A 14,797-nucleotide genomic window follows, 5' to 3' on the forward strand; every position below is an offset into this window, starting at 1 on the left:
ATTGGGGTCTTAAATCAGACTGTTCCAAAGGTTAGATAAGAGCCACAAGGTTGATCCCTACTGTCAGAAGAGGGAGCTAGGAGGAAAGTCTGGAGATATTTGGGCTCCTCAACTTTGAAGGAAGTGATTAAGATGGATCCTTATGGAGTTATATAAGAGATAATAAGTAGCAAAGAAAAGGTAAATCCAGAACTTTTTTTCAAATTAAACGATGATAATAGGACAAGGTAACAGTAGATGAAACTGGTGAAAGACAAATGTAGGACTAATGTCAAGAAGTTCTTCACACACTTGCAATGGATAGTGGAGGCAGTAACCTTATGGCCAGTGCAGGTTTCATTGTTATATAGAGCACTGATTATGAAGTTGAACAAGTTTGTGCTTTCCTTTGTGTGTTTATGTACAGTCACAGAAGTAGTTACAAGAGAGCTTTTGGTGGAATACAAAAGTGCATTTCATGTTGTATATGGAGTATATTAACACCATAAGGATTACATACCCCAAGCACATTCAAATCGGCTACTTCTTCAGTGCAGATACATGTTTTGTTGTTTTAACAGTTGTGTCTTTTTAATTTGAAAGGTTGAAGATGATGTGGACATAAAGGAAGATTATGATGCACCAAATGAATTTTCTAGAAGACAAATAGTTTCAAACTGGGACAGGTACAAAACAGAAGAGAAAGAAGTTAATGATGGTGGAGAATCTTTGCGAGGTGCAGATTTCAATGTGCTGCTGAGTTCTGCAGGTAGGAAAACAATGTTCTTCAAGTATGCAAAATAAATTAAACTGTTTAACAAATTTTAAACTTGAAATGCAAATTCTTTTTGAGGTTCATTTGAAATGCAATCTTCAATGTTTATTTTCAATGCAGAAAATAGGAATGGTGCAGGACAAGTGAAAGATGCAGTACTTGAGGCATCTCTGTGCATCTCTTGGCATTTCTCCAGGCACCCATCACTGCCTCCTTTCGAGTAGCAACCCCCTCCCCATCCTTCTCTCTCACCAGCCTTCTCGCCCAGCATGCCTGCTGGGGGCTAACCATGCCAGCCTCCTTCCTGTCCTCCTCACTCCACCCATTACTACCCGCTTAGATTTTGCCAGATCAACATCACAGTCCTTTCCGCACTTCCCTTCAGAATGTCTGTTCATTCACAAATAAGGCCCATGTCATCCACGACCTTATTGTGGACGATTGCATTGACATCCTGGCTTTGACTGAAACTTGGTCCATGGGTGACGACACCTTGCACCTTGCTGAAGCTTCCCTGTCTGGCTTTTCTTTCTGCCACCCTGCCCTGCCGAAACTGCTGCCGTGGCGGTGTGGCCCTTATCACCAAATCAGACCTTTGACTTTACCTTGCTCCTCTGATACCTTCCCCCACTTCGACCAACTCACATTGCTCCTCACCTCTCACCTCTCTTAAATCCTTCTTGTCGACCACTCCCCCAAGCGCCACCCCAAATTTCTCCCAAGATATCCTCCCTCATTGCCTTCTTCAGCATCTGCACTGAGCGACTTTGGTGAGCACAATTTCCATCTCAGCTATCCTTGACCTCCCTCCACTGCATTCACTGTACTTCTGTCCTCTCTAAAGCTCTCCTTCCACATAAACTCTCCTACCCATATTCATAGCCACCATCTTGACCTCGCCATCTCCCCTCTATTCCCTCGGTCGTGATCACAGACAAGGCCATCTCTGACCACTTCCTTATATCCCTCACTAGCAACATTGCCAACCCCACTTCCTTCTGCCTCTGCTCCTGGAAACAAAACTCTTCCCCAAGTCCCTTACAACTGCACTTTCAAACTTCCAACTGCTTAGCCTTTGGTCCTCCATTCACTACAATACTTCAGCTCAACCACTCCCACACCTTCACATTTGTTGCACATCTCTCCAACAAAACTGTTACTCTCTCCCATCCTGGTCTTTGCCCCAGGGAAAGCCCCCATCTTCGCTTCCTTTAATCCAAGGAACTTCAGCACGAGGAAAGAAGCAGTGCTGGATCTAGTTTTAGGGAATGAGGTAGGGCAAGTGGACTGCATTTCAGTAGGAGAGCATCTGTGTAATAGTGATCATAATATAAAGTTTAAAATAGTTATGGAAAGGGACAAAGGAAAATCATAGGAAAAAATACCCAACTGGAAGAGAGCCAATTTCAGTGATTTGAGAAGAGATCTAGCACAGTGGACTGGAAACAAAGATTGGCGAAGAAAACAGTAAATGAGCAAAGGCAGGCCTTCAAGGCAAACATAGTTCAGGTACAAACCAAGCATATTCCCATAAGGAGGAAAGCTAGAGCAGCCAACGCTGGAGCTCCCTGGATGACAAAGGAAAAAGAGGTTAAAATTAAACAGAAAAAAAGAGGTTTCTGACAAATGTCAGGTACAGCATACAGTGGACAACCAGGCAGAATACAGAAAGTGCAGGGGGAAATTGAAAAAGGATATAAGAAGGGTAAATAGAGAATATGAGAAAAGATTAGCAGGGAACCCAAAATTTTTTATAAACATATAAAAAGTAAGTCAAAGGAACGGTGGGGCAGATTAGGGATAAAAAAGGAAATCTGCTTGTGGAGGCAGAGGGCATGACTGAGGTACTGAATTTTTTTATTCGTTCATGGGATGTGGGCGTCGCTGGCGAGGCCAGCATTTATTGCCCATCCCTAATTGCCCTTGAGAAAGTGGTGGTGAGCTGCCTTGAACCACTGCAGTCTGTGTGATGAAGGTTCTCCTACAGTGCTGTTAGGTATTTTGACCCAGCGACGATGAAGGAACGGCGATATATTTCCAAGTCGGGATGGTGTGTGACTTGGAGGGGAACGTGCAGGTGGTGTTCCCATGTGCCTGCTGCCCTAGTCCTTCTAGGTGGTAGAGGTCACGGGTTTGGGAGGTGCTGTTGAAGAAGCCTTGGCGAGTTGCTGCAATGCATCCTGTGGATGGTACACACTGCAGCCACGTTGCGCCAGTGGTGAGGGGAGTGAATGTTTAGCGTGGTGGATGGGGTGCCAATCAAGCGGGCTGCTTTGTCCTGGATGGTGTCGAGCTTCTTGAGTGTTGTTGGAGCTGCACTCATCCAGGCAAGTGGAGAGTATTCCATCACACTCCTGACTTGTGCCTTGTAGATGGTGGAAAGGCTTTGGGGAGTCAGGAGGTGAGTCACTTGCCGCAGAATACCCAGCCTCTGACCTGCTCTGTAGCTACAGTATTTATGTGGCTGGTCCAGTTAAGTTTCTGGTCAATGGTGACCCCCAGGATGTGGATGGTGGGGGATTCGGCAATGGTAATGCCGTTGAATGTCAAGGGGAGGTGGTTAGACTCTCTCTTGTTGGAGATGGTTATTGCCTGGCACTTGTCTGGCACGAATGTTACTTGCCACTTATGAGCCCAAACCTGGATGTTGTCCAGGTCTTGCTGCATGTGGGCACAGACTGCTTCATTATCTGAGGGGTTGCAAATGGAACTGAACTCTGTGCAATCATCAGCAAACATCCCCATTTCTGACCTTATGATGGAGGGAAGGTCATTGATGAAGCAGCTGAAGATGGTTGGGCCTAGGACACTGCCCTGAGGAACTCCTGCAGCAATGTCCTGGGGCTGAGATGATTGGCCTCCAACAACCACGACCATCTTCCTTTGTGCTTGGTATGACTCCAGCCACTGGAGAGTTTTCCCCCTGATTCCCATTGACTTCAGTTTTACCAGGCCTCCTTGGTGCCACACTCGGTCAAATGCTGCCTTGATGTCAAGTGCAGTCACTCTCACTTCACCTCTGGAATTCAGCTCTTTTGTCCATGTTTGGACCAAGGCTGCAATGAGGTCTGGAGCTGAGTGGTCCTGGTGGAACCCAAACTGAGCATGGGTGAGCAGTTTATTGGCGAGTAAGTGCTGCTTGGTAGCACTGTCGACAACACCTTTCATCACTTTGCTGATGATTGAGAGTAGACTAATGGGGTGGTAATTGGCCGGATTGGATTTGTCCTGCTTTTTGTGGACAGGACATACCTGGGCAATTTTCCACATTTTCGGGTAGATACCAGTGTTGTAGCTGTACTGGAACAGCTTGGCTAGAGGCGCAGCTAGTTCTGGAGCACAAGTCTTCAGCACTACAGCTGGGATGTTGTCGGGGCCCATAGCCTTTGCTGTATCCGCTGCACTCAGCCGTTTCTTGATATCACGTGGAGTGAATCGATTTGGCTGAAGACTGGCTTCTGTGATGGTGGGGATAACGGGAGGAGGCTGAGATGGATTATCCACTCCGCACTTCTGGCTGAAGATGGTTGCAAACGCTTCAGCCTTGTCTTTTGCACTCACTTGCTGGACTCTGCCATCATTGAGGATGGGGATGTTCACGGAGCCTCCTCCTCGCGTTAGTTGTTTAATTGTCCACCACCATTCACAACTGGATGTGGCAGGACTGCAGAGCTTTGATCTGATCCGTTGGTTGTGGAATCGCCTAGCTCTGTCTATAGCATGTTGCTTCTGCTGTTTAGCATGCATGTAGTCATGTGTTGTAGCTTCACCGGGTTGGCACCTCATTTTTAGGTACACCTGGTGCTGCTCCTGGCATGCTCTTCTACACTCCTCATTGAACCAGGGTTGATCCCCTGGCTTGTTGGTAATAATAGAATGAGGAACATGTTGGGCCTTGAGGTTACAGATTGTGCTGGAATACAATTCTGCTGCTGCTGATGGCCCACAGCGCTTCATGGATGCCCAGTTTTGAGCTGCTCGATCTGTTCTGAATCTATCCCATTTAGCACGGTGGTAGTGCGACACAACACGATGGATGGTGTCCTCGGTGTGTAGACGAGACTTCGCCTCCACAAGGACTGTGCGATGGTCACTCCTACCAATACTGTTATGGACAGATGCATCTGCGACAGTTAGATTGGTGAGTACGAGTCAAGTAGGTTTTTCCCTTGTGTTGGTTCTCTCACCACCTGCCGCAGGCCCAGACTGTCAGCAATGTCCTTCAGGACTCGGCCAGCTCTGTCAGTGGTGGTGCTACCGAGCCACTCTTGGTGATGGACATTGCAGTCCCCCACCCAGAGTACATTCTGTGCCGTTGCTACCCTCAGTGCTTCCTCCAAGTGGTGCTCAACATGGAGGAGGACAGCTGAGGGAGGGCGGTAGGTGGTAATCACATGATTACTGAATGAGTACTTTGCATCTATCTTCACAAAAGAAGAGGATGAAGTTAATGTCATTGTAAGGAGTAGAAATATTGGATCGGATAAAAATAGATAGAAAGGAGGTGCTACATAGGTTGGCATCAATCAAAGTTTACAATTCACCCGATACAGATGGGATGCATCCTAGGTTGGTGAGGGAAGCAAGGGTGGTGATAGCAGAAGCTCTGACCACAATCTTTCAATCCTCTTTGGATATGGGAGTGGTGCCCGAAGACTGGAGGATTGCAAATGTTACATCTCTTCAAAAAGAAAGGAGAGATAGATAAACCTGATAACTTCAGGCCAGTCAGTCTAATGTCAGTGGTGGGAAAACTACTAGAGGCCATTGTCAAGGACAAAATTAATTTTTCCTTGGAGAATCATGGGTTAATAAGGGACAGCCAGCACGGATTTGTTAAAGGCAAATCGTACCTGACTGACCTGATTGAGTTCTTTGATGAAGTATCAGAGAGGGTTGATAAAGGTAGTGCAGTAGTTGTATATATGGACTTTCAAAAGGCATTTGATAAAGTACCACTTAACAGACTTATTCGGAAAGTAGAAGTATATAGGATTAAAGGGATGGTGGTAACTTAGGTATGTAATTGACTAAGGGATAGGAGGGAGATAGTAGTGGTGAATGGATGTTTTTCTGACTGGAGAGAAGTTTGCAATGGGGTCCCCCGTGGGTTGGTATTAGGATAATTACTTTTCTTGTTATATATAAATGACCTGGACTTGGCTATAGGGAGTAATTTCGAAGTTTGCGGATGATACAAAACTTGGCAATGTAGTAGATAGTGAGGAGGATAATAGCAGACTTCAGGAGGACATTGGCAGATTGGCGAAATGGGCAGCCACATGGCAGATAAAATTTAATGCAGAGAAGTATGAAGTGATGCACTTTGGGAGGAACAACATGGAGAGGCAGTGTAATCTAATACTATTTTGAGGGGGGTGTAAGGGCAGAGGTACCTGGGGGTGCGTATTCACAAATCTTTGAAGGTGGCAGGGCAAGTTGATAAGGCGGTTAAGAAAGCGCATGGGATACTTGGCTTTGTAATTCTTTGAATTTTGTGCATGTATTTATTTTTTCATATAAAAATGTTAGAAGAATCATAACTTGGCATTAAATACAAAAACAAGGAAGGCATGCGAAACCTTTACAAATCACAGGTTAAGCCTCAGTTGGAGTATCGTGTACAATTCTGGACACCACACTTTAGGAAGGATGTCAAGGCCTTGGTGAGGGTACAGAGGAGGTTTACCAGGATGATACCAGGGATGAGGGACTTCAGTTATGTGGAGAGATTGGAGAAGCTGGGATTGTTCTCCTTAGAGCATAGAAGGTTAAGGGGAGGCCTATTAGAGGTATTCAAAATTATGAGGGGTTTTGATAGAGCAAGTAGGAAGAAACAGTTTCCTCATGCAAGCGGGTCGGTAACCAGAGGTTACAGATTTTAAAAATTGGCAAAAGAACTAGAGGGGAAATGAGTAGAAATTTTTCCACACAGAGGGTTGTTATGATCTGGGATGCACTACCTGAAAGGAAGTGGAAGCAGATTCCATAGGAACTTTCAGAAGGCAATTGGACATGTGGTTGAAAAGGATTATTTTGCAGGGTTATGGGGAAAAAGCTGGGATGTGGGACTAAATTGGACAGCTTGTTCAAAGAGCCGGCACAGGCATGACAGGCTGAATTGTTGTCTCCTGTGCTGTAAGATTCTATGATTCAATATCTGTCGCACAACTGGTTTAACCATCCATCGCCAGATCTGACTGGACCACATCAAGCAGACCTCACTGTCCTCTGCCAAAACTGCTCACTACTACTGCCCACCAACCCCTCACAGGATGATCCTGGAAATAAGCCTTGGCTACTTTTCTGCACTACCAGTCATCTCCTTAAACCCTTTACTTTTGCTCCCTCCACCCTCACCTCCAACAAGTGCGAGGAGCTTATGGATTCTTTGTCACTAGGATTGAGACCATCCATTCAGTTGCCTCTGCTGCAGTCCCCCCCATTCCCCTTGCCCCGTCTGCCTGTTCAGGTTAACGTAGAAGATCCGATTGCACTAATTGAAGAAGCGTCGGGAGTTCACCCAGTGTCTTGGCCAGCATTCCTTCTGTAACTAACACCACCTAATAGATGAATTGGGACTTTACTGTCTGCAATTGTTTGCTTCATTTTCCCACATAACAAGCCTTTTGAACCTCCAGTATTTGCAGCTTTTTGTCCTTTTATACCTCTTCAGCTTACGGTTGATATTTTATGCTACTTCACAGAAACAGTTTCCTAAGCAGTTTGCAGGTCATTCAAGCCAGGAATTGCCTCTCTGTGATAGGCATATTTATTGATTCCTTTCCCCTCTACCTCCTGCTCCCTTTTTTCAACCTTAGTAAAATGCTTGTTTATCTTTTAGTCTTCAGTTCTAATGAAAAGTACACGCCCAAAACATCAAAATCTGTTTTTTCTTTTTTCAGATGCTGACAGACTTTCTATTTTCACTTCAGATTTCCAGCTTTTGGAGTTTTTTCATTTTATAATTACTATAATTAAGTCTTCAGATGCTACAACAGTACATGCAGAAATTGGCAATAAGGAGGAGATTATTAGATTGTATGCTGATTTAGAGAAGTTAAATTAAAGTGAATGAGTTCATAAATGGCAGATGTCATTTCATGTGGAAAAGTGACGCGTTGTGTACAATGGGCTAGGCAACTTACGGCATTTCTACTCAGTGCGAGGGTGCCCATTAAGGGGAGTGCAGGAAAAGGTCTTGGGGGTAGTCATTGACCAGTTACTAAAGGTACACGAGCAAAGTGAGAGATCTATAGGAAAAGTAAAAAGGATTTTTTGGAAATCTTGCTAAATCAATAAAGTTCAAAATCAAGAGCACAATACTTAAGTAATATAAGGATTTGGTACTTTGGCATTTGGAGTATTGTGTTTAGTTTTGGTCCATAGTGATCTCATGGATAACCATGGCCTTCTTTAGCTTACCTTATGGAGTTGGGGAGGAATTGACCGTAGGTTTTGTTTGTCTCCCTCAGGAGTTAAGGTTACCAGCTCTTAGGAAGGACAGTGCATGAAATTGTACTGTCTGGTGAGCAGGATGAGACTGATGAGCCTATTGGGTTTTTTTCATGCTGCTTTTCGTATGTTCCTATTTACCTGTGGAGGATATCATAGCCAAGCTCATGCGTGTCCTCACCCAATGTCTTTGAATGTGCACTTTACAACAGCAATCAGAAGTTGCAAATCGATCTGATTCCCCCCCCCCCCCCCCCCCCCACCATTACCAGTCATGGGGCACAGAAGCCAATTGTAGTGCTCCAACTGCTGCTCTGGCTGGGATCAGCTAACTCAATGGAGCAGAGGTAGCAAATATCCATTCAATCTCATACTAATCACAAACTTCTTTTACAGTAGAAGAATTGAATCCCTGCGGTATTTCTGTTGCATTAGTGCATTATTCCTACTGCTGTATACTGATTTTGTTCATATATATGAGTTTGATTCTGAAATTAAAGGTGAAAGTAAATGTGTGGCTAAGTACATTTCTGAAAAATTGTACTGATACTCCCCACAGGATTCTTCTTTTACATCAGTTTTTTAAAAAAAGAAATGCTTGTTAGTAATTTTGAAGGGAAAACGTTTCAGACACACTCTGTGATGAGGAAAGAATTCTACTTGAGATGGCAAGTTTTTAATCGTAATTGCACGTTCCAGATATTTAAAAAAAAAGTCTGTCTTGTCATGGGCCTATGCATCGTGCTGTACACCATCAGTGGCTGTCTCACCAATATCGCACTGTCTCCAAATTCTTTAGCCTGGGCTGATTTTATTTGATTATTTGGGAGCCTTTCAATTATATTTCTAACAAAAAGGGAGAAAAAGATAATAAGGATGGAGAAAAAGAAAAGATAACAAAAGAATTATATGAAAACAAAAAGAATACTAGAGATAAAGGAAGTGACAAAATAAAATAGGCAAGATGGTACAGAGCATCGCTGTATTGATGGACTACATTATGAAGTGGTTGTACATCGGTTGTTCCACAATCCTCAAGAGTTCCAGAAATCAAATGGTGCCCTCTGCAGGTTATTTGCCACCTCCATTCCAAAATGGAGCCATGATGTGGAGATGCCGGTAAAATGTAAGGAATCTTACAACACCAGGTTATAGTCCAACAGTTTTTATTTTTTTTCAAATAAAACTGTTGGACTATAACCTGGTGTTGTAAGATTCCTTACATTTGTCCAAAATGGAGGGCAACTCAGAGTAAATCAAACTGTACTGCTTTCAATCATCACCACTGTCTGGTTCAGAATCAAACTAGCAGGTACCTACAAACAGATTGCTTATTGACCGATTTGGTTGCTGGGAAAATAAAGTAAGTTACGAGATAGGAAAGGAAAGCAAGAGAGAAGAATCAAGTGGAATTAAAGAATGAGATAAAGAAATAAAAGAATAAAGATTGAAATAAATGACTCATAAGAATCAAAAGAATGAAACTGTTATAAAAGAATAAAAGAGAGCAATTGAATTTCTTGTTTACTGTAGCTTCCTGTGGTTTTCATGTATAGTTGGAGTCTAAATGGAAAAAAAGCAGATCTATGTCTGAACTACATAGGCAGGTGTTTTCAACAAAGTTTTGTACTTTTAATATTGTTGTAATATCTGTTATAACACGTTTTAAAATTTTTGCCTGCTGCTGTCTTTGGTACTGATTAAGGGCAATTAGTTTATTGCGGAAAAAATGCTGAAAATTGCAGAGGCAGCTACCACGTCTTTTAGGTCAGTCTTGCTGTGCCATTAGTTCTCTCCCTGTCGCTCTGCTCACTTTCCTCACATGTTCTCCACACTGGTCTTTCACTCTTGTTCCTGCTCAATCTATCTGCTCAGCTCCTGCTTATTGGGTTGCAAACATAACTTTGTGACTGACTTACCTTTTGGAATTTTTAAGCAAAAGCATACTATGTGTGATAAATGAAGCCATTTTCAGGATACAAATGCCACAATGAATATTTGCCCTCATGATGGTTACTGCATGCAGTTCTTCTATTTCTTCTATGAACATTTGCTTTCTGGTTGACAGATTCTAACTATCGCATTCAATACCACCTGTGCTCAGGTACTATGTATGGAATGATACCTTGGGCATGGTATGATTGTATAGCAGTTTCATCACCAATTATGGCTGTTTAAAATAGTCAGTGATTTGTGGTACATGGGTGTTTGCAGAATTGCAAATAAAACTGTGTACAGTCTTTCATGCTTCATAAGGAACAAGCAAAACCATTGAGTCTCATATACAACAACTTACATTTCTATAGTGCTCCATGCATATAGAACACTGTTTCAGTGTACTCAACAAAAATGTGACACCAAGCAGGTTGAGAAAAAGTGGAAAAACTAGAGGTTAGGTAAAGGAGGGGGAGGAGGGTTGGGGCAGGGGTGCAAAAGCAGAGTTAAAGAGGAGGGTTTTGAAAGCATGGAGGTGACGAGGCAGATGGATTTTGAGATAAGGTTCTGTGGCTGAAGAAATGAGGAATGATTTTGTGCCAGAAGGGTGGAAGATGTGAGCAGGTATGTATGACTGGAGGAGATTACAGAGGTAGGAGACAGGCGAGGCCATGGAGTGATTTGAACACAAGGACAGGAGTCTTATAATTGATTCTTTGGAGTATGGGAAGTCAGCAGGTTTGAATGTGGTATTTTTGTGTGCGAGAGCACAGAGGCTGTAGCATTCTGGATTATTTGTAGATGGCTGGGAGTACAGTGATGAGTGCATTGCAGAAGTCAAACCTTAAGGTGATGGACACAGGTTAGAGTCCCAGCAGTGCTAGGGGGGAAGAGAGCTAGGGCAGAAATGAGCAATGATTTGTAAGAAAACATTATTTAAAATGCTTATCTTTAACTCCTATTCAGTCTTTTCATCATTCAAACAAAAGCTTGTTCAGGAAAAAAAATCAGTCCAGAGAAGATGATTCTTAAAGTGTGAACATCATCTTTCTCATGTTATTGTATTATTGTAGTCATTTTTTTTCCTGTTGCTTTCAAAAGCGACTATCTAGGGATTTTAATAATACTTTTAGACTAAACAAAATCCTTGAATTTCTCTACCTTCCCCTTCCTGTTTATTGTCCATTCCTGTCATGAAGCCAATGATTCATGCTGGGGTGTAGTTCAACGGGTGCTGGTGGCCCTCTGGAACCACAACTAATTGGCCATTCTTCATATTGAAGCCTGGACAATAATGCCAGTAGGGTATTTGACTATGGGGTGCATCACAGTTGAGCCTGATGATGTCCTTCCCAGATGTACACAAGTGCACTATCCATGAGATGGGTCACTGCAGTCGAAAGGAAGAGGAGCCCGGGCCAATTATCCCTTCCCTTGTAACATTCTCACCACTGCTTTGGCTAAGATCAGTTGTCTCAGCACACAGCAGGATTCAAACCTGAGGCATTCCTAGTCTTTATGGCTCAACACCAACCACACATTTCATTTACCACCAAACTATTGAAAGAATATGCTTAGTGATTTTATTGTCTAGTCTCAGTATAAACTTGTACTTTTGTCTTGAGTGAAAAACAATGATGCTCAATTTGCTTTTTTGGAGTTCATTTAATTTGATTAATCCCATACATTATTTGGAGCAATGTATTGTTTTAAGGAAGTTTTAGAAATCTGAACTCTCGAAGGAACAATATCCAACGAGTCTGACTCTTCTCTCCCAATGTAATCAACCAGTTTTGTTTGTCCTTGATTTGATGATATTTCAATTTAGTACGAGATGTAGGAAAGCTAGGTATGGACAGTGCAACTACTGTAGGTAATATTATCTTGAGGGAGTAGAATAGACAGTGCACTAACTATTGAGCAGTCAAGCAGAATCAGAAATGAAAGTGATAGTTATATAAACCAGCTGAATGAGTCAAGAAAGCACCTTGAAGATTTGGTCTGCTTTATCCACCGATACGCATGCAGCAACATAAAATGATTTCTGTTCAGTCTTAGACCATCAGTTTTTCAGCCTCTTCTGTCCCCCACTACCAAGAATAAAAATGTGTACCTTTAAGAGGTGTTATTATGATTTAAAAGAAGGATGTCAAAGTAGAAAAGGTAAAATGCTTTTATAGGCTGATTATTTATGAATCCAATTTATATTTACAATATAAATATTGTAGTGATCACAATTCAGTTAGATTTAGCATAGTTATGAAAAAGAACAAAGGTGAAACAGGAGTAAAAGTTCTAAATTGGGGAAAGGCCAATTTTACTAAGCTGAGAAGTGATTTAGCAAAAGTGGACTGGAAACAGCTGCTTGAAGGTAAATCAATGTCAGAGCAGTGGGAGGCATTCAAGGGGTTCAGAGTAAATATGTTCCCACAAAGAAAAAGGGTGGGACTGCCAAATCTAGAGCCCCAAGATGACAAGGAGCATATAGGGTAAGATAAGGGAAGCTTATGTCAGACACCAAGAACTCAATATTGCAGAAAGCCTAGAGGAGTATAGAAAGTGCAGGGGTGAAATTAAAAAGGAAATTAGGAAAGCAAAGAGAGGGTATGAAAAAATACTGGCAAGTAAAATTAAGGAAAACCCAAAAATGTTTTATAAATACATAAAGAGCAAGAGGATAACTGAGGAAAGAGTAGGGCCTATTAGAGACCAAAAAGGTAACCTATGTGTGGAGGCGGAAGATGTGGGTATGGTTCTTAATGAATATTTTGCGTCTGTCTTCACAAAAGAGGGGGACGTGCAGACATTGTAGCTGAGGAGGAGTGTGAAATATTGGATGGGGTAAACATAGTGAGAGAGGAAGTTTTAAGGGGTTTAGCATCTTTGAAAGTAGATAAATCGCCAGGCCCGGATGAAATGTATCTAGGCTGTTAAGAGAAGCAAGGGAGGAAATAGCGGAGGCTCTGACCATCATTTTCCAATCCTCCCTGGCTCCAGGCATGGTGCCAGAGGATTGGAGGACTGCTAACGTTGTACCGTTGTTTGAAAAAGGGAGAAAGAGATAGACCGAGTAATTATAGGCCAGTCAGTCTAACCTTGGTGGTGGGCAAATTTTTGGAATCGATTCTGAGGGACAGCATAAATCGTCATTTAGAAAGGCACGGGTTAATCAAGGACATTCAGCATGGATTTGTTAAGGGAAGGTGGTATCTAACTAACTTGATTGAATTTTTTGAGCAGGTAACAAGGATAGTCGCTGAAGGTAATGCATTTGATGTAGTGTACATGGATTTTAGCAAGGCTTTTGACAAGGTCCCATGTAGCAGACTGGTCAAAAAAGTAAAAGCCCATGGGGTCCAAGGGAAAGTGGCTAGTTGGATCCAAAATTGGCTTAGTGGCAGGAAGCAAAGGGTAATGGTCGATGGGTGTTTTTGCGACTGGAAGGCAGTTTCCAGTGGGGTCCTGCAATGCTCAATACTAGGTCCCTTGCTTTTTGTGGTATCTATGAATGATTTGGACTTGAATGTGGGGGGCTTGATCAAGAAGTTTGCAGATGATACAGAAATTGGCCGTGTGGTTGATAGTGAGGAGGAAAGCTGTAGACTGCAGGAAGATATCAATGGACAGGTCAGGTGGGCAGAAAAGTGGCAAATGGAATTCAATCCAGAGAAGTGTGAGGTAATGCATTTGGGGAGGGCAAACAAGGCAAGGAAATACACAATAAATGGGAGGATACTGAGAGGTATAGAGGAACAAAGGGACCTTGGAGTGCATGTCCACAGATCCCTGAAGGTAACAGGACACGTGGATAAGGTGGTTAAAAAGGCATATGGGATACTTTCCTTTATTAGCCAAGGCATAGAATATAAAAGCAGGGAGGTTATGCTAGAACTGTATAAAACATTGGTTAGACCACAGCTTGAGTACTGCATACAGTTCTGGTCACCACATTACAGGAAAGATGTGATTGCACTAGAGAGGGTACAGAAGAGATTTACGAGAATGTTGCCAGGGCTGGAGAATTTTCACTATGAGAAAAGATTGGATAGGCTGGGGTTGTTTTCTTTGGAACAGAAAAGGCTGAGGGGAGATTTAATTGAGGTATATAAAATTATGACGGGACTAGATAGAGTGGATAGGGAGGACCTATTTCCCTTAGCAGAGGGGTCAGTGACCAGGGGGCATAGATTTAAAGTAATTGGTACAAGGATTAGAGGGGAGCTGAGGAGAATTTTTTTCACCTAGAGGGTGGTGGGGTTCTGGAACTCACTGCCTGAAAGCGCCTAGAGGCAGAAACCCTCAACTCATTTAAAAGGTACTTTGATGTGCACTTGAAGTGCTGTAACCTACAGGGCTATGGACCAAGTGCTGGAAAGTGGATTAAGCTGGATAGCTCTTTTTTTGGCTGACACAGACACGATGGGCCGAATTGCCTCCTTCTGTGCCATAACTTTCTATGATTCTATACATGTAACGTTTTGATGAGAGCAAGGCACTCCTGTAATAGTAGCTTCTAGTTCTAGTTATGTGATGGTTCTGTATTTCCCTGTAAATTTGAGAACAAATTCTTTAATGTCCACAAGCATAACCTGCTGTACTGAGATAGCGACAAGTAGGAGCTTGCAGGTGCATTAAGTACCAAATTAGGTTTGG

General features: G+C 42.7%; 1 protein-coding gene across 1 annotated transcript in view; it reads left to right on the forward strand.

The window, feature by feature from the left end:
* The window catches only part of aven (apoptosis, caspase activation inhibitor), a 101,998-nt gene that overhangs the window by 8,500 nt on the left and 78,701 nt on the right, over nt 1-14,797 (forward strand). Inside the window, exon 2 of the mRNA XM_067991362.1 lies at nt 583-748. Within this exon, the coding sequence (XP_067847463.1) occupies nt 583-748 (166 nt within the window). The remainder of the gene's footprint in view (nt 1-582; nt 749-14,797) is intronic.

Source organism: Heptranchias perlo, chromosome 10 (assembly GCF_035084215.1).
Source record: "Heptranchias perlo isolate sHepPer1 chromosome 10, sHepPer1.hap1, whole genome shotgun sequence".
NCBI lineage: Eukaryota > Metazoa > Chordata > Chondrichthyes > Hexanchiformes > Hexanchidae > Heptranchias > Heptranchias perlo.